Raw genomic sequence first — 24,547 nt, 5'->3', positions numbered from 1 at the left:
TGGGAACACATATATGGGTTCTGCATGGTACATTTATGGACCAAGTGGGCATGGGTTTGAACTGGGAACACATATTTGGGTCCTGTATATAATTTTTATGGGCCAGGTGTCCATGGGTTTGAACTGGAAACACATATATGGGTCCTGCATATAATTTTTATGGGTTAAGTGCCCATGGGTTTTAACTGGGAACACATATATGGGTCCTGCATAGTACATTTATGGACCAAGTGGGCATGGTTTTGATCTGGGAACACATATGGGTCCTGCATGGTACATTCATGGGCCAAGAGGGCATGGTTTTGATCTGGGAACACATATATTGGTGTGGCAGAGGCGAAAAGTAACTATTTAGGTGTGTTGATAACTTACTGTACAAATTTTAGTAACTCTACATGTAGGCTAATCAAGCATGTTGAGAGTGAGTCACAGTAGTCATCAAAGAACAAACATATAGATCGTATATATAGTGTATATACTGTAGGCCTATATATATATATATATATATAGAAAATTAGGGAAAAAACACATTTGTATCTTATCAATTCAATCATTAATGATTTGATCGATTGTTGTGGTTTTAACTTTTAAGGAAAACACATCCAGCCCTAATCTGGAGAAGTGACAGTGACATCAGTGTTTAAAAGTAACTTGTTCTAGCTGATTAGTTTTTTTTATTTATTTATTTATTTTTTTTTTTACAAATTGTAATTTTACTTGAGCGGTTCTCTAACACCAGTACTTTTACTTGTAATAGAGTAATAGCAATGCAGCAGTACTTGCACTTGAGTACAGATTTTCAGTATATTTCCCACCTGCCTGTTATGCACACAATACATAATTAGGCTGATTCATATGAAGCCAGCGAAGCAGTTAACGTTTGTTAATTCTCTAACATATTTAATTGTTAATTCTCTAACAATTTAACTGTATTTAATTGTTATTTAGTCAGGCAGTTCTTAGGACATCTATAAGGGGCCTGTAAGCAAAGGCCTTGATTCGCGCTCAAACGTTAACGGGCCATTCGGAAAGCAACGCTGCTAGCTGTCATTTCGAGGAGAAGAACTTCACATCAGACATTCACAAGGTAAGTTTAAATATTATGTTGCCAGAAAAATAACACTGCAGGTGTACAGTAGTCTGTAATTTTTTGTTTTGTGTTGTAACTGTTTAATCTGATGTAGAATCTAACCAAAAGGAAAAACAGCTGGAGAGGTTGGACAATAATTCATAAGTTATCACGATATACTTTTAATAACGGTGAAATGAGTTTTAAACACATTTCCGATATTTCGATGAGTAGCTGCGTTTCACAGACTGGCGTTCATTCATCCGAGCAGAAAGAGCTGCAACACATTTAATACGTTTAAATGCAGCCAATAACCCGTTCAAAACAGGAATATTATCAATAACCCGGTCGTGCACGGCCATGGCTACGTGTTTGATGACATACACCACAGACAGGAGCCCCGCAGCAGTTGTCTGTGCTCAGCGTGGACATGTATATTGAGAACAGGTTTTACTCCAGGGCTTGAGTCTGCTGCGCCATGAACGCCAGTCTGTGAAATCAAATGCTGTAATCATACTGTAATGTTTATGCTGAGCACAGCTAAATGGAGTCTCCTCCCTGACCTGCTCTTAGTTGTAGTAATAAAGATTTCTTTTTTTGGTGGTCCAGCGTTAGTGGCATGGGAGTACGTCCCCGGGTTGCATATGCATCCAGGACGTTTTTATGTTTTGAACAGTTGTGATTGTATGCATCCGTGCAATTGGATCCGCATGTCATTGTACACGATCCGATGTTTACGTGTTTAATAAACCACGATGCGGTCTGTGTCATCAAGCAACAAAAGAAAGAGATTAAAATTCACTGCTCGTTAATAGCTTTAATAAGGATTCATTAATTAATTCATACAAATACGTCTGCTGCTTGAAAGAATAAAGAGTGATGTATGCAAGTAGTTGTAAAGAACGCATGTATCATTCATTGTAAAGAAGGGGCTACATAAGGTCTAATTATGGGTTTGTAAATTTGAGAGAAATTCTAAATTAATGCATTATTGAACTAAACCCATTATATTTTAGTCATTTGAACTGTTATAGTTTTATTCTAGCTTTAGTCGATGACGTACAATAAGATTTTAGTCGCCTAAATCTAGATACTAATGCTAATACACTAATTAATACTAATTTCTCCTCCATGTTGTGGAAAGATGCAGATATTCGCAGGTGTGCCAATGTGCACAGGAGGTGTGTGGACCATTGAGGTGCGATCACTTGCAATCAAAGATCAAAATTAAATGAAAGGGTTTGTTTAAAGTGTGTGATTCATTTAATGGAAAGCTCATTCACTTCTAGTTGTCTTCATCCTCTATTCTGCAATGTTCCGGTCTCCCGTGGTGTGTGTGTGTGGCAAGCTGTACCGCGAGGAACGTGCAAAAAATAAAATAAATAAAGAAGTGTCGACGCAAAAAATATGGCGTTCAACATTATCATTGACGCGCCGCTACAGCAGTTATATATATATATATATTTTATATCACGTTTTAATGGTAGTGTTGTGTTTTTAATTTGCTGCAGTGTTACCAGTATTTCTTTCTCTTAGGATAGAGAGGACTCTTAGGAATCAGCAGCCCTCGTGTGTCCCAGAGGGGAAGCCACAGCCCTCAAATTTCCAGGTGGCGAAGCAGGTCTTAGAGGAGCAGGTCAAATGGATCCTGCTGGGGAAGCAGCGCCCATGGTTCCAAGTATTTATGTGAGTTTTTTTTTTTTTTCTCCCACGTTTAGAGGTATTGAAATGTTCTTTAACGTCAAAGTTTCTGCTTCCAAATTGAAAATTTGGTAACCAGGGTCAGCCCACCAAGACAGAGTCTGACCCCGAGAAATCCCTGTGGGTCCCCCAGAAGTGGCCTCAGCGTGAGTCTGACGGCATCCCCACCCAGTCTCCTGGCCACAGTTTTCCTGTGTTTTCTTTCTTTGACAAAATCCTTCCCATGCTTAATGAATCACTAAACTTTGCAGAGTTCAAGTCCCATGCCAGGTTGCTTCAAAACTTTGTAAATGTATAACAAATCAACCATGTCTGCTACAACATTTTTCACCTAAATGCAGACAGCCCATTCTCACCCCCAAGGCGTCACTTAACTGACGCCTTGGGAAGCATTTGGACATGCTTCAATATCTGACGCTTTAGGTGCCCTTTAGCGTCAGTTAGATGACGCCCTAGGATCGCGTGTACCCTACCCCCACCCCACACCTAAACCTAACCGCGTCCTCTAACTGACGCTTTCCTTTAGCTTCAGTTAGATGACGCCCTAGGATCGCGTGTACCCTACCCCCACCCCACACCTAAACCTAATCGCGTCCTCTAACTGACGCTTTCCTTTAGCGTCAGTTAGATGACGCCGTAGGATCGCGTCATGTAAGTGACGCTAAAGGGCGCCTAAAACGTCAAATATTGAAGCATGGTCAAAGGTGACGCCTTGGGTTGAGAATGCGTTGATGCAGAGGTGGAAAGTAACTAATTAAAGAAACTAAAATTAACTAATACTTACTAATACTAGAAAGTAACTAGTACTTTCGTTACAGTACTTCACTAGATGTAAAAAAAAAAAAATCTACTTTCTTGAGTATAATTAAAATTTGGTACTTTTACTCTTACGTGAGTAGAATAAAAATAAAGTATTCAACATCGCTACATTTGTTTTTCACCAAAAGTACAAAGTACTTTGGAAGCACTTTGACAAAAGTACCAAAGAAGCAACAGGGCATTTGACAGACACTTTTCAAAACGACTGTGGTGGAGCACTGCGCTTCAGCCAATAACAGACAGATCTGAAGCACTTCAGCCAATAACGGACAGGTCTGACTTGGGTGCAAAACCAATCAAAACTTTCAGTTCGGCTGGGGGGGCAGGGCGCTCAAACCGTGCTTTGACATTCAATCATTGCGCTTGTGTTTTGAATCAGTACCGCTAACGTGAATGTAAGTGAGTTTTGCGAATATTCAAATATAATTAGAATTATTAGCAACACCTTAAATATGTAATCCCATTGATAATACCAGAGCAGTTAAAGTAAATTAAAAAAAAAAAACTCGGCTCATAACATGGACGCAGTTATTTCACTGACGGAGAAAGAACAATGTAAGTGTCTAAAACGCATGTATGGCTCAATTAAATGGTAAAGCTTGCCCTCTTTAACAATACAATTAAAGTACAGTAAATGTATGAAGCAAATGTTGTACAAAGCTGAAAAACCTCAACAACAGTGAAATAAGGTTGCATGATTTATCTGTCAATCAGAGGCATGTAAAAGGGTAGTTCGTTACAATAGCAACAATGGCATCCCAGAACAAAAAAAAAAAAAACATGTTGGTTTGAACATCAGTTCACTGCTGCTTTGACTAATCTTAAATCAGCACTAATCTTACACATTCTACATTGATTAAAAAAGAAAATCAAATGTTTTTAATCGTACTATTATTTTACACAGAAATCAATTATTTATAATTCAGATGAAAATAATGTTACATTGTTAAATAATAATATTAATTAAAATTAAGGAAAACAAAAATATTGATCTGAAATATTGCAAAATAATTTTAATTGAATTCAGGTACAATTACCAAACATATCACAAGGTTTTATTAGTTTAATTAATAAACTAATTATATAAAACTATTGTCAGTGCATTACAAATAAACTGGTTTTATGCCTTTATTAATAAAACTTATTTAAAAAATACAATGCCTTATGTCTTTTTGTTTTGTTTTTCCCTCCATTGTACAGAACCGTAATGTATGAACCACACCGTGACTTCTGTGTACCGTTACACCCCTAATACCAAGGGGTCGCCTTTGGAGAATTCATGAATTTTGATATATTCATGGAAAATTGTTTCTAATGTCACTCAAATCTGGTGTGCATTTGAGGCTACTGTATATTTCAACATGTAATGGAAAAAGTGTTATAGGTATATAAAACTCTATAAAACTCCATGTTAAATGTCACTCTAGAGCAAACATTTTAGCTTACCACATGTGTAAATGTGTTTTTCTTGACTGAATGATTTGAAGACATACAAGTTGGAGCAAAAAAGAACCTTGCTAAATTGACTTATGCTCTTTTGTTTTTAGGTGCACTGAAGAGTAATGCAATTACTCAAAAGTGTGAACCGCAAGCAAGTGGAAATGGCACTGGGGAAGTGGCGCATGGACCGTGGAGGGGAGAGGGCTGCAAGAGCCCAAAGATAAAAGGGAGCATCCACCACGCCCTGAGTGTATTTTGTATTTAAAGAGTAGTTCATTTTTGAAAAAAAAAACAAAAAAACTTTTGCTGATAATTTACTCACCCCCATGTCATCCAAGATGCATGTCATTCTTTCTTCAGTCGAAAAGAAATTAAGGTTTTTGATGGGGGAAAAAACAACCTTTAAGGTTTTTTAAAAAAAAATAAAAATAACAAAGTTGAAGTTTTATAAGCAGAAATGCTCGCCTTGCTCTGTTCTGTGATGCGCGTTCGTGACTCTCCTGTTCGAACTCGTTCATCAAAAAGGAACAAATCTTTTTCTAAGTTACATGTATTTCGTTTGTTGAATGAACCAAATTACTTGAAAATAGATTTGTTCATTTGCATTTTGATGAACGACTTCGAACAGGAGAGCCACGAACGCGCATCACAGAACAGACCAAGGTGAGCATTTGTGCTTATACTTGTGCTTTTTTTTTTTTTTTTAATTTTAAATGAGCGTTCGTTTCACTAGATAAGACCCTTATTCATCGCCTGGTGTCGTTTAAAGCCCTTTGAAGCTGCACTGAAACTGTCTTTTGGACCTTGAACCGTTTGGTTCTCATTGAAGTTCATTATATGGAGAAAAAATCTAAATTCCTAAATCAAATAACATCAAAATCAAATATCATCAAAAAAACTAAATTTCTTTTCACCTGAAGAAAGAAAGACATGGACATCTTGGATGACATAGGGGCGAATAAATTATCAGCATTTTTTTTTTTCCAGTGAGCTACTGTTGTGACATTTAAATTGTTTTAGTTGTTCAATTAAACAATATATTTCTTGCAGTTCAAAGCGTCAAGTGTCTTGTATTTATCTTGGACTTATGTTCATTCTTCGATTTTAGTTTAGATTGTTTAGCTTAGATTGTTTCCTTAAAATATTTGGCATGGTTGGGCTTAGATAGGCTTTGCATGAAATGCCCAGTTAGGACCCACATTCAGGTGCATTCACAGTTGAATCCTGGTGCAAGCCCACTTTAAACCCCTTTAGGTAGGTGGGCCCCAAATGGGTCTGTCATGAATTGCCCGGTTAAGATCCCACATAACACCCTTATAGAACCCATTTAAAGCCCATCTGGGCATCCACGGCTGGATCCTGGGTGCAAACCCACTTTAAACCCCTTTGGGTAGGTGGGGCCCCAATGGGTCTGGCTTGAATTTCCCACTTAGGACCCACATAAGACTCTTACAGAGCCCATTTAAAGCCCATCTGGGTAACCATAGTTGGATCCCGGGTGCAAGCCCACTTAAGGCCCATTTGGCCAGGTGGGGCCCAAATGGGTCTGACATGAATTGCCCAATTAAGACCCACACAGTACCCGTACTGGTCCCAATTTTAGTACATCTGGGCTTCCACAGCTTGCCCCAATGTGGATCCCGGGTGCAAGCCCATAATGGGGCCCACATTTGCCGCCCATCAAGCCCTCATATGGGCCCCACATGTCATTGCTGGCTGGGGGAGTTTCCCTAAAAGCATTGTTAGACAATAGTCGCAAGTTCCGTCATTATCATCAGTTTAACAAGTTTGTGTTTCCCAAAACCATCAAAGTTTTGGCAAGCTGACATTCAGTAAAATCTATATCTTTTATTAGCGTTTACTAAACCAGCGACTGGCCAGTCACTGGGGAAGAACGATCTGGTCATTCACTTTCTTAAGGGATCCAAGAGGCTGAATCCTCCCAGACATCCTTCAGTTCCCATGTGGGACCTTTCTATGGTTTTGGAAGACATTAAAGGTTCCCCGTTTGAGGCAATCCATTTATCAGACATGAAACATTTGTCGTTCAAGACAGTGTTTTTTATGGCTTTTGCTTCAAACCCATAGGGGAGTTACAAGAGCTCCCAGTAGCATGTAATTTGCTGTGTATGGAAGATATTACGCAGTAACGTTACTCGTTCCCTCTTTTAGAGAGAACCGAGGTTACAACCGAGTACGTTTTTCCTTTTATCTCGCCCCCAAACGTGATGAGCCAATCACAGTAGGCCTATGCATAGCTAACCCAATACACTCAGACCACAACACTAACTAAACGTGGATAAAGTAAACAAAGATGTCTACATTGTTCTAAGGTAAGTCAACAACGTATTTGAACATTATCTTTAACATCTCTAACGTAACGTTAGCCTATACCATTAAAACATTTTAACATTAGCTTCTAGCTGCATTTTACGTCATGTCACTTATCTTCACGTATCTGTAAATAACCGCGATAAACAATGTTAGCAATGTTGTGCTGAATGATTCATGTAAATACTGTAGCAACTAACGGAGAGGTACTCCTGGTAAAGATGGTAAAGAGTGTTGTCATGGAAACATGTGCAACTTAGACCTGTACATATTTAATTTGAACATGAACCATTAATTACATATTGAAGCGCAACATTTTAGACACCTTTCTACCAAAACAACTGGGGAACCTTGTGTTGTTGTTTTTTAGCAAAACATGTTGCCAGTTTTCACTCCTCCTCAACATAACCAAATGTTCAAACTATTTACATACCATGTCAATAGACAAGAGGTCAGGATGTTCAAAAGGTCATTGGTGCTGATTTAGTGTAATAACTTCTAATAAAATGCTATATTTTTTGTTTAAGCTTTTTGTCAATAGAGGGCCCCCCATCCTCACCAAACAAGGACTGAATCTACTATAGGACAGAGGTGTCGTCCAGCTCCAAAAAAGAGGTACCTCAAACATGTGTACATGAACACACACAGGTTCAAGTCACACTTGATCATTGATGATATAATATCAAGCTGAAGGCAAAAATCAGAAAAAGAATCTGCACACTGTTAAAGAAAATCCCAGCAGCTTTAATAGCAGAAAACCACCAGACTCGCCATTGACTACCATTCAATATTTTTCCGAAATAAGGTCCCATGGTGGTCGACCGGAAGGGGCGGGACTTAGGCTCTCTATTAGTAGAAGTTACAAAGTTACTTATAGTAAAATGCAGTGTTACAGATGTTAGAAAGTCGATCTTCTCTACTGAGAGTTAGCTGACATGTTTTAAAATAACAGTAAAATGTTTAAAGTGCACTGATGAGATCGTGTAACCAAAAATAATGTCAATCAAGTGTATTGATAGAAAGGTGTCAAACATCTCCTAAATGTTGTCAGATGGGTTTGAGTGCATCAACAAAGACACTTAAAGTGTCTTTAAGTCCAGGTTTAATGCTGGACATTTGCTGGAATCATGATATATTCCCTCACCTACGACTGAAACTTTTCCCTTGCTGTCCCAGATCATTTACAGCTAAGCTATGATTAGCATGGTTGCTAATGCTAAATGCCTACACTGTCATCTTGACTTCCAGGATGAAGGATTTCAAAAAAGAGCCTCTTTGTTTCTGCAGTTCTTGGTCTCTTATAAGTCGTCATCTTTCGCAATTATGTCCATTAAGTTTTAGTCGTGTTGACCATTCGTTTCACAATGTAGACTAATTGAAGTTGCTCTAAGGGTATGCTAACACGACAATTATGGATAATGATATGATTAAAATGGAAATGTTTTTGGGTGTTCTTCGTACAAACAAGACCATTGTCAAAATATTCACACAGATCCATGAAAACGGCCTTAAACTCTGAGTCTGTATTCTGCCGCCAGGCCATCAGATGGCGATAAAACATATGAACTTTTTTTATTTTTTATTTTTTTATAAAACGACCTGAACACGTAATATGTATATGCATGACGTCTTCGTCTTCAGAGATTCACATTTTTGTTGTTTACATGGAGACCGCTTTCAAAAACGTGCACTTAGTTTGAAACCTGTTTTCAAAAATTTTATTTTTCGGGCACCCAAAAAAACATTGTCATGTAAATGAATGGCCAAAACGCAAACGTTTTTTGGTTAAAAATGATGTTGTCCCAGATAGCACATGTACGTCTGCAAAATGTATGTTAAAGATCACTTCATCTGGAAAGCATCTGCTGTTTACTAACACATGATAGACATCAGTTTAACATACATTCTAAATCATTACATCTTAAAGACATCTTCTAAACGTCTATTTGACATCTGGCAGGAAATGTCCAATAGACGTATTGCAGATGAGCAAACACTCTTAAAAATGCGTCTACCAGATGTAAACACACATCAAATAGATAGCACACGTACATCACAAAGATGTCTATTTGTTTACATCTGGAAGACGTATTTTTTTAGGGTGTAATCTGCAATACGTCTATGGGACATTTCCTGTCAGATGTCAAATAGACGTTTAGAAGATGTCTTTAAGATGTAATGATTTAGAATGCATGTTAAACTGACATCTTAAAGATGTCTATCAGATGTTAGTAAACAGCAGATGCTTTCATGATGAAGTGGTCTTTAACAGACAACTTGCAGACGTACAGTACGTACGACGTAAGCTTGTAGACCTGGTTTTTATCATAAAATTATGTAAAGATGTAGATGTTAAAAATTATGTAGATGGCTAAAGTCAATCAGCATATTACAGTAGTTACTAACCTAAACCATCATCCTTTTTAATGAAAGGCGGCCGTACTTGCAATGCGGCGTGTCGTATAATGACACATTTTTGTACTTGTTTAAATGCCTGTCCGCAATGAAGGTGGGTCAAGAGACGTGGATGCTGCTCTGTAGAGCGATGTGGTGTCGTGTGATAAAGTAGGTCGGTGAGGGGTCTTGGGGTCTATATGTGCATGTGTCTGCTGCCTGGTGTGTGTTATCTGCCTGCACATCGTCAGTTTCCTCTCTGCTCCGAGAGGTTTTGTTTTAGTGTGTGAGAAAATGGACTTGTGGCATGAGAAGCCACAATTGCACGAGTCTCACGCTGAATGCATAAGAGTTGAGGGCTCTGGTGGAGTGAGTGACTGTGCAAATATGAAAAACAAGTAATCAGAGCTGTCTTTTTACAGAGAGCCAAAAGCTACAGAAAATATAAGCAAAATGGATAGACGCAATTCAAATGAATAACTGGGACACATGCCTTAAATCGCCTTGCTTAAATGGCCTAAACTTTTTAGTATTGGTTTGGTTGATGATAATAATGACTAACTGCTTATATTTATGCTTTGAAAGTCTGATTTATCATGGTCATTTAAAAAAAAAAATCTATCAATAATACCAACTTCATCATCAATGCAACATTACATTTTATTTGATTCTTGCCCATAACTAATTTCTGTTTAATTTGTTTTGTTTTGATTTGAATTTCATAAATCTGACACATGAAAAATAACACAGAAGAGCAAATATTATTTGATTTTTTTATTTTTATTAGCTGTTAACAGACATAATCGATCAAATCACTACCAAAATGGGATTTCCTCATTCAACTAAACACAAATTCACATACTAATCATTAACACGGTGATAAGTGTAAGTTTAGTTAATATTGCTTCATGAATTATCTTATGGATGTGCATGATATTTTCACGTTACTTGGCTTTACAATCAGCCTGCTTTTTTTAAGTAATATAAATGATGTAAATGGTAACTTTCAGTGAATATGGAAAGCTTATGTTCACCCTTATCTACTGTAATCTCATACAATCGCTGCGTCCGAAAGCTTAAAAATGCTGCCTTTGACGGACTCATTTCAAGGTCGAACGGCATAAAGGCACACCCGAAACCAATTTAGCTTCAACTGACTGAGATACCTTCATCTGATTGATTTTTGAAGTCAGCATAGATGTGTCCTTCACTGCCTTTGATATCCCTTTGATAGCTAAAAAATAAAGATGGCATCTCAAAGTTGTGGTTGGAGGTCAGATTGTGTGTAAATGACCAACCCTTTTCAACTTATGATGTCATTTCTTGCAAAAAATAAAATAAAAAAAATTACTATAGTATTAATTAAATATGCATCTAGTTCTCACCAAAGCTCTGTATATTTTGCTGTCGATCATGAAACTGTTACGCTGCCTCAGAGGTCTGTCTGAACTCAATATTGTTAGGTGTCTTTGTACACAAACGCCGCCTGTAATGTTGTTGCCTAATTACACATCTCGTTTTCAGACGCAGCCGAAAAAAGCTTTCAGACGCAGCCGAAAAAATTGGGGCTAACATTACTGTTTTTGTTAAAGGAGTAGTTCACATTTAAAAAAACTTTTGCTGATAGTTTACTCACCCCCATGTCATCCAAGATGTCCACGTCTTTCTCACTTCAGTCGAAAAGAAATTAAGGTTTTTGATGAAAACATTCCAGGATTTTCTCCATATAATGGACTTCAATGGGGACCAAACGGTTCAAGGTCCAGAAGACAGTTTTAAAGATTTGTTCATTTTGTTAAACGAGTTTGAACAGGAGAGTCACGAACGCGCATCACAGAACAGAGCAAGGCGAGCATTTGAGCTTATAAAACTTAAACGTTGTAATTTATTTATTAAATGAGCGATCGTTTCGCTTGATAAGAGCCTTATTCATCGTCTGGAAGCCCTTTTAAAGTCGAACAGTTCGCACTGAAAGAGTCTTTTGGACCTTGAACCGTTTGGTTACCAGTGAAGTGAGAAAAATAAGGAGAAAATCCTGGAATGTTTTCATCAAAAACCTTAATTTCTTTTCGACTGAGGAAAGAAAGACATGGATATCTTGGATGACATGGGGGTGAGTAAATTATCAGCAAAACATTTTTTAAAAGTGAACTACTCCTTTAATTGAAAATAAAATTTTAAAGCTCAAGCTACTGCCAAATGTGCATTTCCCCCCAAAAACATATAAATGTTAAATGTGCATTTCCAAGAAACATAATTATTAATAGTTTTTGGTGCCAAATCAGATGCTGGTGTCTCAAATATCATTCTGGATTCCTGTTTATATTCATATAAAAAAAGGGGTGTGAAAGATCTAGGATAGTTCTTCCTCTTAAAGAAAACGTCCTCTTACTAGAGCTAGAAATAAGTACGGAAACTAGCAGAGCTTATCTGCAGGATCACAGCATGAGGTCATGACGAAATATACCCCGACCTTTATTATCAATCAGAGAATCTCACAGACGCATAAGAAAATATCACTGTTTGATTTGAGTGAATCTTTTATCTGTCAGACTCAGTTTCAGACCTTTTGTCTAAGCAAACGCCTAATGTTTTCATGTGAGCAGCAATGGAAAAAAGCCCTTCAACCGCATAGTGTTCACTCAGACACGCTATTCACACCTCAGACACAAGCGTCCGGCTGTACGTGCTCATGCACAGGCTCTTCGGCTACACAACCACATTTCTCAACATATAATGGCAAGGTTAACTTCTTTACAACTTTTGCATATGTGCATCTACATACACACATATTGTACTGAGAATCTAGCTCTGCATTTAAGAGTTAACCATGAAAACGCTTCAATGGTCCGTATGATTTAGATTATTTGTATATAAGGTATATTCTTTTACAGGAGGGCGTTTAATTGATCAATCTTTAGTTTTAACGTATCGCACTTCAAACCCTCATGATGATCCTGCATGTCCGCTGTTATTTCCTGATGAAACGTCACGATTCTCACAAACCCAAACAACTCAGAGTCTGAGGTTGTTGCAGGAGGTTCACAGTTAGAGCCAACTGATCTGATACTAGAAAAAGATTGAAGATCGATGATCATACGGCAACCGCTGCATACTCCACATGTTCCTCCTCTTCAACATTCTGGAAAAAAAACACACACAAGAGTAATGAAAAATAACGAAAAACAAAGAAGTGTGTCCTTCTTAGAAAGACCAGTCAGATATCGCTTGTTGTGAACATGATTTTCTGACTTTATGTGAATATACAATGTTATGAAGTAATGCTAAATTGTACAGTAAAACCTGATTTTGCCATTACAAGATTAAAAAAAAAAAAAAAAAAGCCAGCCGTTGTGTTATGAAGCGGATTTGACAATCTTCATATGACGTAAAAAGTGCATTTCTTGTTAACTATTGTGCAAACCATCAAAAAAGATGCATTCTTATGACTTTCATTTCCTGAATGCTTCAGTTTCCTGTCAGACGGTTTAAGTTTGTGAGTTTCTGGTAAAACAAGCAAACTAACACTGTTCTCTGCTCAAATCAAAGACAATGTTCAATCCAGACACGTGCACAAGACCCCTAGTGCCGTTTAGCTTCTGACTAAACAAGTGCCCTTTTTACAAGATTACATTTTACACAAGTTCTGAGGAGGCAAAGGCCTCAAAGTCCCCTTAAATTTGTTAAATATAACTTAATTGTTTAGTATTGGGACTAAATGAAGCATTTTTGTTGAAATAACTTACTGGACAGTGCATTCCCAGGCTGTTTTCCATAGCACTTCATTATGAGAGTTAAAGTTGAATTTTAGCATTTTCTTTTAGGAAACGTCATTAGTTCATTAGTTTTTAGTGTGTTGCTTTGCTCAGTGAGAATTGATCATTCAAATAATATATTATATTTATTATAAAAACTCTTTGAATGTATTCTCCTGGAACAGCTGACATGGTGTTCAAAAATTACAGATTTAAAAATATATATATATATATATATATATATATATATATATATATATATATATATTACTTTAATGAAATTAATGTATTTTAGTTTGATAATTGTTTTACATATATATTGTTTTTTGGGGGGTTAAGTTACTACATTATATTTATGGAATATTTTTGATAATGTATTACCTTTTAATCACTTTTTAAGCATACCTGAAAATGAAATTTCCAACTTAAACTGTTGTAATTTGATCACAGAATATTGCTAAAGTGAAACAAGTTAAAAAAGTGAAACTAAAAAAAGTTTTAGAAGTTTAAGTTTATTATTATGAAAAATAATGATTTAAAAAAATTATATGAAATATATATATTTTCAAAAACATGTTTTACTGTAAAATTGTGAGAAAATCAAAGCCATAAATAGAAACAAGTTGTGTTCCATATTTGCAGTTGATATCTCAAAAACGGTAACAATATCGCCAAAAAAAAAAAAAAATGTTCCAAAGTTCCCACTTCCCATTTGTTTCCAATGCGCTAATTTGGACACAGGAGCAGTACGAGTGTGACTATTTTTTCCAGGACCATTTAACAATTTTAAATCATGTACAGTATTATTATGTAGCAAGTGCCAACATTTTTATCACGTTTTGTACCATTCTGAAATAAAAAATACAAAAAAAAAAAATAATAATAAAATAACGTAATTTTTTTTTCAGTCAAAAATGACCAGACAGCACCAGATGATTATGTTCATTGAACAAAGTATTTTTTAAATGTATATTATATTCACTGACTGAAAGTTGAAGTCTATAGCGTTGGTCCAGAACTATTTCAGTCTTTCTCATTTGCTTCAAAAATAAATTAGTAAATTATTATTATTATTTTTTTTTAACTATATTCTTGGGCAGAGCGGGTATTTTGTGCATTTCTGGTACGGAATAATTATACGTTTTTCATAAATATCATATATAGCTCTGCTGTGTGAGTGATAGATCAGAATACAGATATTTAAATGATACATGGACATGTGACTCATGACATAAACACATAATCTTACCAATTTATGTGCGTTTCTTTTGGGGAATGTCGGATGAGCGTAAGTGACCTTTCTGTTAAGAGTCTGAACTGTTTCTACAACAACAATAATATATGCGTTAAAACCACAAAACACACTCTTAGCTAAATCTGATCTTTGAAACATCATCAGAGCTGTCAGCTAAAGTACTTCCAGGTTTTGACTGCATTACAATATCACTAAATATTATTAGTAAAGTTCCTAACAGCCTAGAACAGCAAACCAAGCCAATATAATAAACAACAGGATGAAAAATGACAACATATTTCCATGTTTTCCCCCCACTAAGTGACCTTTTATGGAAATCCCTCTCTGACACATATTACTGAAACACACACGCACAAACTTACTTTGCGATAATGTATGTTTTAACTGAAAACCCTGCATGTCATTTCTCAGTAGTTGTAAGTAACACTTGCCTTGTTGTTCAGCTTTCCTACATTTCTTGCAGATGCAGAAGATCCCAACGACTACAGCAACAATCATCAGAGATCCCGCAGAGATCAGGACGGGGTAAATTAAGGGTACGCCTTGATCTGTAATGGACAGAATGGAGGTGAATGTGTCTGATCTACACCAGAAGACAGAGATCAGGTCAGTAAACACACACACGTATATCTGATGAGTGGTGGTGTACCTGCACATGTGTGTCTGCAGAGTGTGTTGATGTCCAGATGTGTGGTCTGGTTGCTGATGGGATTGTTCAGCACACAGCTGTAGGTGTTTTTATCCTGATATTCCACCTCCAGAGGTAGAGAGAGACTGATGCTGAGATCACACACACTGATGCTGGACAATACACTCATTCCTGCGTACCAGGACAGAGTCGCATCACACACACTCAACACTGATGATGAACACACCACTGAACAATTTGAAGAACATCGTGAAGAGTTACTGATGATGACAGGAACAGGCAGACGAGCTGAGAAACGAGAGAATAAAGAGAGATATGGGTAAATCTACTCAACAATAGGATTTTCAGTTCAGTGTGTTCAATGATTATTTATATAGTCCATTATTTAAAACTATAAAATGATCCAATTCAATATGTAAAAATAAACAAATATTTGAAGGACAGGACAAATGATCTCTACTCACCATAGACAGAAACACTGAATGTTTTTGATGATCGTTTCACTCCCCTTATCTCTAGTGTATAAACTCCAGTGTGTTCAGTTGTGGTGTGTGTGATGGTCAGAGATCCAGTTTGATCGTCCAGCTTCAGTCTGTCTCTGAATCTCCCATCAGGAACATCCAAAATGGAGAAGACTTGTGTCTCAATGCTGATTTTAACTATCAGAGACTTTTCAGCTCCATATTTCCACAATATATCATCATCTTCATGTATTTCAGTAACATTAGTATTTAGAGTAACAGATTCTCCCTCCATCACTGACACTGACTCACCGAACACACCTGGAAAACACACAGATTTACACAGATTAATGTTTCTGATGGTTTCCTGAATCCTGAAGCTGTAGTTTTTATCATTTACACGTGAACTGTCGAACATTCACAACAGCAGCAGAACCACAAAATGAAGGTGAGATATAAGTGAACCTCGATCAAAAATCAGTTTGTAAAGTCACATGTCCATTATTGTTCAAGACCATTTCAAAGCAAAATCCTGACTTCAAAAATAGTAGATCTCACAATATTCAAGATATCGTTGGATACATTAAAGATGAAAATAGTCAACAACTTTATTAATCCAGAGAGAAATTAAATCATAAAAATGTGTTTCTAACTCACCAGTCAGACTCCAGCAACACAAACAGAATAAAACAAACACGTGAAACATTTTCTCCAGCAGTTCAGTGTGTGATGAAACGATCCACTGGAAACACTCAGTCTATATGTGTGTGTATCCTCCCACGACACGGTTTGACACTCCTACTTTCACAAGTCGTATTTGCACATATGTTATAGTTCACCTGCCCTTATTTAACTGTTCTTAATGGGGGAAAATATGATTATTTTTATTGATTAACATACTTTTTGTAATATTGTTGCCTGACTTTGTTAAATGGCTAAATAGAAGAAATGTTGTGTGAATTGTGTAATAACTGCATGCAACCACTTCTAGTGGTTTTAAAATAGTTGATGGTTGTGTATATTTATTCAGCTCTCAATTTTAGTGAATGGAAAACCCAAAGTAAAAAGTTAAAACCATGTATGGTCTCACATTACTAGTTTTACTGACGTTCATCTTCTGAGTGAAAGTGAAACTGCTGCGGCCGGTGTTCTTCAGAGATGTGGTTTGACCTGGTGGGTCTACAAACATGTTGTGTGTGGGCATAAGTGTGTTTAGTTTGTAGGCCAGGGGCCTTCATTATACTATGAACAGCTTTTGAAAGACCCCCTGTGGTGAATATCAAGTTTTTTTTATGTTGTTTCGTATATGTCCATGTGGTGTTTATCACATGCTTTAAGACATGCATGTCCACAGTCATCAGTCAACATCATTGTTGAGTATTCTTGAATCTGCAGTGATACTTAAAGTGAAGAATACTTAAAATATACTTAAAGTGAAACTTCAAGCCAAGAGATTTCACAGTTCTCAAATGTGCTCTTCACAAAAGCCTTACCTCTTAAGAGACAATAATTATGTGCCTTGCAGTCTCAGATTATATTAAGATTTTTTTTTTTTTTTTTAACTTTGCATCAGCCAAGTTGAGCATGAATGTAATTAAAGCCGTTAAAACGGATCTGGTTAACCTATAACTGCTAAATCTGTGAATTTGTCATTGAATTTGTGATTTTACAGTTTGTTGTCAGAAATAACTGAGCGTAAGTATCACTAAATGTTTTCAGAAACTGACTCCTTTAAGCACACACTTACACAAAGAACTAAAATACTCAGACTTTCAAAGACTTAAACTACTTTTTGTGCGTGTGTTATTGTTGCTGTTGTTATCTACAATCACCCCACAGACCCATTCATTTGGAAAAAGTGGTGAAGCATCTTTAATTTTCTCAGAGTGGTCTTCTTAATACACATCCACGGTAAGACATTTGTTTCTCTCTTTCGATCAATGATCAAATAATCAAAGAATTAATCGTTCTTTCGACGGTTTAACGCTGCTTTCCCCCCCAACAAACCCTGAACGCGACAGAGGTTAAAAAAAAGCAGATCGAAACGTCATTACGTCATCGGACCACAGAGCTCTTCAAATATTACTTTCTCTTTGACGTCGACGCGGAGCAGTATTGTTGTGTATGAAGACCTACAATGATTTGTGCTGAAAATGGAGCTTAGCTGGCTATTATTGTTCTGGTGTTTACTCGACCGTGGTAAGACATTTGGGCGTTTTTTAAACCGGAACTGAAGCAGTCATGTTTCTAAAACATTCGACGTAAATGCATTTTTCATTTGTATTTTGCCGTGTGTGATCAAGACATGCTAGCAGATATCCAACATGAACTCATTTTCAAGGGCATGACATCATTTCAGACACACGTTTACATTATGATTCAGCAATATCTTACACTGATGACATGAAGCTTCATGCAGCATCATGGATGATCGAGTACCGAGCTGGTACCCAGGATGTAGCTACTGCGGCTTGAATTTGTCATGCAGCTGAATCGTCTTATTTTTTTTATTTGTGAGTTTATCTGAATATGATGTTTATGTTCGGCTGTGTCTAACCTTTAAAAAACTTATAAAGCCTTAATAAACCTTTTGTGCACAATGTGTATTTGGTTTGGAATCCTTCAGGCAGCAAACACTGCTGTATCTCATGCTAATGATGTTCTTCTGCTGGCTGTTTGCATATTACATTGCTAATCCAGGTATTCCTGTTGAATTCATTTGTTTGGTTCACAATTAACTGTTCATTTCTTCTTTAGGGGCGTCTGGTGTTGATACAGATGGAGTGTCAGTGATGGAGGGAGATCCAGTCACTCTAAACACTGGTGTTCAAACAAACCAACAAGACAGAATTAGATGGTATTATAATGACATCCGCATCGCTCAAATCAATAGAGACCAGAGTAAGATCTGTACAGATGTTCAGTGTAATAAAGATACTGAGAGATTCAGAGACAGACTGAAGCTGGATCATCAGACTGGATCTCTGACCATCATGAACATCACAAACACACATGCTGGAGTGTATAAACTATGGATCACCAGCAACAGCGACAGTGAAAAGATCTTCAATGTTTCAGTTCAAGGTGAGTCATTATGTTTAAAAGCAAGTCTTATATATTTAAATCACACCATTATGTGTTTACTGATTTTGTATGTTTTTCTATTTACCTGTATATTAATTCACAAACAGTATATAAAGATAATTTCTTCAAAACTTGAAATTTGTAGATTTAAATATACATTTTAATCATAATCCCTGTGCTTTAAGGAAACCAGGGAACCAAAGTGTAGAGGATTAGATCTCAGATATGTTACAAGCACAAAATGTGAATAATTAAAGCTTTTTAGAAGGAAAGTCAAGAGAGCCTGTTTTATCTCTTTCTTATAATCTATTCTCTCATGTTGTGTGTCCGTCCCTCAAAACACGATCCTCTCAGCAGCTGTTAGTTTGTGTTTCAGGTGTTTCTGCTGCTGAACAAGAAGAAGTGAAGAGAAAGGAGGGAGAATCTGTCACGTTATATACTGGTGTACTAACAAAACCAATTCATTTTACGACATGGTATTTTAATGATATTCTCATCGCTGAAATCACTAGAGATCAGAGTAAGATCTGTAAAGATGTTCAGTGTGAAGAGAGATTCAGAGACAGACTGAAGCTGGATCATCAGACTGGATCTCTGACCATCACACACACCAGAACTGAAGACTCTGGAGAATATCAACTACAGATCGGCAGTGACAGCAGTCGTCATCGACGCAGCATCATTAAGAGATTCAGTGTTTCTGTCACCGGTGAGTCTCATTTAGTCATTCAGTACATTTTCCTCTGAGCAGTTTTAGAAATGTATTCACTATATTTCAATTCACTCTGTTTGAGAAAGTGAGCTTTTTCACTTAACAGTAAAAATAATTGATAATAACAAAAACAAAGTCTATTGTTAATAAAAATAAAAATGCTTAATATCATTCAGTTTAGCTGTTAACATTGTTTCCTAATGATCTCACAGAGCTGATGCCGTTTTAACTGCAGTTTCTCAAAAACACACCAGATGGCGCAATTTACAAGTAAAATCATGTCTTGGAACTGAAAATAGAAAGATCTAAATGTCAGTCAACCGATTTGGTAGAGTTGATTATTAGTTGATCTCTATTAATAATGACTGTGTGTCTTTATCTGTTCCAGATTCAGGTTCATCTTCAGCTGTTATAGCAGGAATGAGTGCTGTTGTTGTTCTGCTGTTTGTGACTGTAGCAGTCGCTGTGATTTGCTATCGCCCCATGATATATACACAAATAGAAAAATATGGCAAGTATAACATAAATCTGATTATACAAAATGTAAATATGAGATTTATTGTGTAAAAATAATCTTTACAAATATGTTGAAGTATTTGTTTGTTTTCTAATTGACCAAAGTAAAAAATTGTGTTTTTCAGTCAGGAGGCGATTCAATTTACAGACCTCGGGTGAGATACTTTGAGCACTAAATCTATCTGCAGAAAACTGAATTTACAGCAGACTGACAACTGTGAGAACTGTTGAAGTGAATTGGTGTGACAGTTTCAATCTAAATCAGGCCAAAACGAAGTATGTTGCGAGTTTGAAACTTGTTTCGCAGCGATTATATTAAAGGTGTGACTGTTTTCTCACCCCTGCCATTTTTGTTGAGTGTTAATTTTTTTTTATTCTTATTAATGAGAGGAAAATGTGCAACACATTTTTTCATATTTATCTAAACTCGCTCTCAGCAGTGCATGAAGCGTCTGAATGTTTTCATACAGCAAATTGGGTGTCACAAACATATTTTTACCTTTAAGTAAATTAGGAAAAATTATTTCACCATGTATCTGTTTGTGTTTTCTGAGTGATTGTATGTGTGGATTCATTCAGAAATATCCACAGATACACCAATTCTAATTGATTTATTTAAGAGTGCTGATCTTGAGCTGTTTTACGTCAGAATGAAGAACAAGGGTCTTTACATTCAGTAATCATCAGAGGTTGAAACACATTTTTATGTGTGTGTTACTGAATCATAAATCATGAACATTTGTTTTAACTACTGTGACTGTTTTCTTACTTTCAGAAGATGACGAGGCGTCCTGTGAGAAGAACACGCCTCTGCTAACATCTGATCCTAACGAAGCAACAAATGATCAGAACGAGCTTCTGTCAATGACCGTCCTTAAAGTAGCGTCCGATGACCAGGAAGAGTCTCAGTCGACGGATGTCACTACAGCAGCGACCGATGTTAAAAAAGGGTCTGTGCCGACGCCTGTCACTACAGCGGCAACCGATGGGTCTGTGCCGACGCCTGTCACTACAGCGGCAACCGATGGGTCTGTGCCGACGCCTGTCACTACAGCAGCGACCGATGGGTCTGTGCCGACGGCTGTCACTACAGCAGCGACCGATGGGTCTGTGCCGACGGCTGACACTACAGCAGCGACCGATGTTAAAAAAGGGTCTGTGCCGACGCCTGTCACTACAGCGGCGACCGATGGGTCTGTGCCGACGCCTGTCACTACACCGGCAACCGATGGGTCTGTGCCGACGCCTGTCACTACAGCGGCGACCGATGGGTCTGTGCCGACGCCTGTCACTACAGCGGCAACCGATGGGTCTGTGCCGACGCCTGTCACTACAGCGGCAACCGATGGGTCTGTGCCGACGCCTGTCACTACAGCGGCAACCGATGGGTCTGTGCCGACGCCTGTCACTACACCGGCAACCGATGGGTCTGTGCCGACGCCTGTCACTACAGCGGCAACCGATGGGTCTGTGCCGACGCCTGTCACTACAGCGGCAACCGATGGGTCTGTGCCGACGCCTGTCACTACACCGGCAACCGTTCGGTCTGTGCCGACGCCTGTCACTACAGCAGCAACCGATGGGTCTGTGCCGACGCCTGTCACTACACCGGCAACCGATGGGTCTGTGCCGACGCCTGTCACTACAGCGGCAACCGATGGGTCTGTGCCGACGCCTGTCACTACAGCAGCGACCGATGGGTCTGTGCCGACGCCTGTCACTACACCGGCAACCGTTCGGTCTGTGCCGACGCCTGTCACTACAGCGGCAACCGATGGGTCTGTGCCGACGCCTGTCACTACAGCGGCAACCGATGGGTCTGTGCCGACGCCTGTCACTACACCGGCAACCGTTCGGTCTGTGCCGACGCCTGTCACTACAGCGGCGACCGATGGGTCTGTGCCGACGCCTGTCACTACAGCGGCAACCGATGGGTCTGTGCCGACGCCTGTCACTACACCGGCAACCGTTCGGTCTGTGCCGACGCCTGTCACTACAGCGGCGACCGATGGGTCTGTGCCGACGCCTGTCACTACAGCAGCGACCGATGGGTCTGTGCCGACGGCTGTCACTACAGCAGCGACCGATGGGTCTGTGCCGACGCCTGTCACTACAGCAGCGACCGATGGGTCTGTGCCGACGGCTGTCACTACAGCAGCGACCGATGGGTCTGTGCCGACGGCTGACACTACAGCAGCGACCGATGTTAAAAAAGGGTCTGTGCCGACGCCTGTCACTACAGCGGCGACCGATGGGTCTGTGCCGACGCCTGTCACTACACCGGCAACCGATGGGTCTGTGCCGACGCCTGTCACTACACCGGCAACCGATGGGTCTGTGCCGACGCCTGTCACTACACCGGCAACCGTTCGGTCTGTGCCGACGCCTGTCACTACAGCGGCGACCGATGGGTCTGTGCCGACGCCTGTCACTACAGCAGCGACCGATGTTAAAAAAGGGTCTGTGCCGACGCCTGTCACTACAGCGGCAACCAATGGGTCAGCGACCGATGTTAAAAAAAAAAGAGGCGGATTGAAGGAATTGCCTGGATCATGATGGGATTTTAATATATTATAAAACATAATAAATGATCATAACGTGTTAATTGTGCATTATTATGCAGTTACCATAGGTATTAGTTTAACTATTATCATTTGGCACTTAAACGATCCTTTGGAAAATCTCAAGTTATAGATTCTGCATGGCAGATGTTTGTGTATTCTGAAATAGCTGTTTTAAAACATCTTTACTGACATCGCTAACACTGTTCTGCTGGTTTTAAGTTAAGTGCAGTGTATTTCACATTTAACATTTACATTTAATATTTTAGCAGATGCAATTATCCATAGCAAAAATAGGGATGACAGGAAAGAGGCTAGTTTATTGCTCTGATATGTCCATTTGTTGTTTAATTCTTTTTTTAAAGATTTGTTATTTATTTATTACCATTTAATTAATATTTATGATCATTTTTATCAATATTAATATAATAGTAAATTGTAGTTCAAATGAAATATGCTTATTTATTTATTTATTTTTATCTTAAGTCTTGCTAGGGCTCTAACAGAGTCTGGGCCGGCCCTGTACAGGCTACTGCATGTTCTTATCGACTGCAAAAGTGGATGTTTTTCTTTGTACTATCTTGTAACAAAAGTGTTGTATCATATAACATAGTGCCTTTTGTGAAGTATTTAAGATGCTGATTCATGTGTTTATTGCTGAGTTTATGGATTTTTTTGTGTGTATATTTACCCAATGAGAATTGTTCCCTTACGCGCTCCTACATCTGCGAAATCCCTGTAGATTCACGTGTAGTGCTAATGCTATTGTGGAATAAAATGGAAAACACCTGGTTAATGAACACTTGCGTCTCAACATAGAGTTATTCAAGCGAACGGAGTTTCTGGAATGTGATATTTTTGTTTTTTACTTACATGAACTAAACTTTTACTTTAACAATTTTAACATAGGATTCAGCCTTTGATTTTCAATCAAGCTAACTAGATGTTCAAAACTAACTAGATGTTCAAAACGGTTTACAATATGAATACACAAGTCTCTAATAAACTGACTAAACATTTTTATTTTGTCTATTTATTTTAGATGAAGTTGATGGCTCTTTTTGGAAAGATTTCATGACTAGATTTCGCTGTTGTAAAGTGTATACAGTAGATTATTTGTCGATAATTATTAGATTATTTCCGATAGATTATCAGACACATATTTGATTATAACAGACTTTGACTTAATTTTAATTAGAGTTAAAAGGAATAGTCAAGCATTAATGTATTTAATGATGCACAGATATCATTGATAAACCTTTTTCATTTTATGGCGTCAGATGAAACGAGTTAATACATAAGATTAAATATGTTGCATTTAATTAAATATCACTTTGCCATGGGAAAGACGTAGCACGCGTGAAACCTTCGCCTCAAATCGAACGCTGTCTTTGGAACGATTTCGTGGGCCTTTACAAGCCAAAAGTGACATGTACAGTGTCAATACGTTCAATACAGCTGCATTCGTTGTGGATTGAGAGGAGGTCTCTGGGATGGAATGGCCAGGGTGGATGAGGGGCTTTTCTTGTGGAAGGGGGAGTGGTGGGGCAAGGAAAAAAAGTTTTCTCTTTTTTAGCACACACTAATAAAATTATGTTAAAGAATTAAAATACTCAAAGACTAAAATACTTTTTTGGTGTTTTTGTGTTGTTGTTGTTGTTTTCTACAATCGCACAGACCCAGATTTGAATTAGAATCTGCATTCATTTGGAAAAAGTGGTGAAAATGAAGCTTATCTTTAATTTTCTCAGGGTGGTCTTCTTAATACACATCCACGGAAAGACATTTGTTTCTAAGCGT

At 38.0% G+C, this 24,547-nt stretch overlaps 3 protein-coding genes and 1 long non-coding RNA gene across 6 annotated transcripts in view; 3 read left to right on the top strand and 1 right to left on the bottom strand.

The window, feature by feature from the left end:
* The window catches only part of LOC120486553 (uncharacterized), a 62,907-nt gene extending 42,374 nt beyond the window's left edge, over positions 1 to 20,533 (top strand). The window contains exons 2-5 of one of the 3 annotated variants that reach the window (XM_089121410.1): positions 18,632 to 18,958; positions 19,335 to 19,667; positions 19,883 to 19,940; positions 20,059 to 20,184. In XM_089121410.1, the coding sequence (XP_088977536.1) occupies positions 18,632 to 18,958; positions 19,335 to 19,667; positions 19,883 to 19,899 (677 nt within the window). In that variant the 3' untranslated portion in view covers positions 19,900 to 19,940; positions 20,059 to 20,184. Of the gene's footprint in view, positions 1 to 17,893; positions 18,074 to 18,631; positions 18,959 to 19,334; positions 19,668 to 19,882; positions 19,941 to 20,058 lie in introns of those variants that run through there. The other 2 variants (XM_089121405.1, XM_089121400.1) reach the window with 2 other exon arrangements.
* On the top strand, positions 928 to 6,078 carry LOC120476111 (uncharacterized). The gene is made up of 3 exons (XR_005622059.2): positions 928 to 1,087; positions 2,606 to 2,755; positions 5,137 to 6,078. It is a non-coding gene; the product is annotated as an uncharacterized LOC120476111 (long non-coding RNA).
* On the bottom strand, positions 11,946 to 17,056 carry LOC120487978 (SLAM family member 5-like). The gene is made up of 6 exons (XM_089121713.1): positions 16,532 to 17,056; positions 15,878 to 16,195; positions 15,414 to 15,701; positions 15,196 to 15,312; positions 14,759 to 14,832; positions 11,946 to 12,896 (listed from the first exon to the last, which is right to left on the bottom strand). Exons 1-6 carry the CDS (start codon positions 16,578 to 16,580, stop codon positions 12,849 to 12,851), a joined length of 894 nt encoding a protein of 297 aa, XP_088977839.1. The 5' UTR covers positions 16,581 to 17,056; the 3' UTR covers positions 11,946 to 12,848.
* Positions 20,238 to 23,770, top strand: LOC148995727 (uncharacterized). Its single transcript, XM_089120805.1, has 2 exons — positions 20,238 to 20,341; positions 20,962 to 23,770. Exon 2 carries the CDS (start codon positions 21,051 to 21,053, stop codon positions 22,740 to 22,742), a length of 1,692 nt encoding a protein of 563 aa, XP_088976931.1. The 5' UTR covers positions 20,238 to 20,341; positions 20,962 to 21,050; the 3' UTR covers positions 22,743 to 23,770.
* The last annotated feature ends 777 nt before the right edge of the window (positions 23,771 to 24,547 follow it).

Source organism: Pimephales promelas, chromosome 2 (genome assembly GCF_988280905.1).
Source record: "Pimephales promelas chromosome 2, fPimPro1.hap1.1, whole genome shotgun sequence".
Classification (NCBI taxonomy): domain Eukaryota; kingdom Metazoa; phylum Chordata; class Actinopteri; order Cypriniformes; family Leuciscidae; genus Pimephales; species Pimephales promelas.
The sequence above is the reverse complement of the archived record's forward strand: the minus strand, read 5'-3'. Positions and strand labels throughout refer to the sequence as shown.

Excerpts from the sequence above, each read along its gene's own strand:
- LOC120487978 (XM_089121713.1), bottom strand. The coding sequence starts at position 16,580 with ATGTTTCACGTGTTTGTTTTATTCTGTTTGTGTTGCTGGAGTCTGACT. Across the intron at positions 15,313-15,413 it reads CTGCAGACACACATGTGCAG|ATCAAGGCGTACCCTTAATT; the intron begins GTACACCACCAC and ends TGTCCATTACAG. Across the intron at positions 14,833-15,195 it reads TAGGAAAGCTGAACAACAAG|AAACAGTTCAGACTCTTAAC; the intron begins GCAAGTGTTACT and ends TTGTTGTTGTAG.
- LOC148995727 (XM_089120805.1), top strand. The coding sequence starts at position 21,051 with ATGACCGTCCTTAAAGTAGCGTCCGATGACCAGGAAGAGTCTCAGTCG.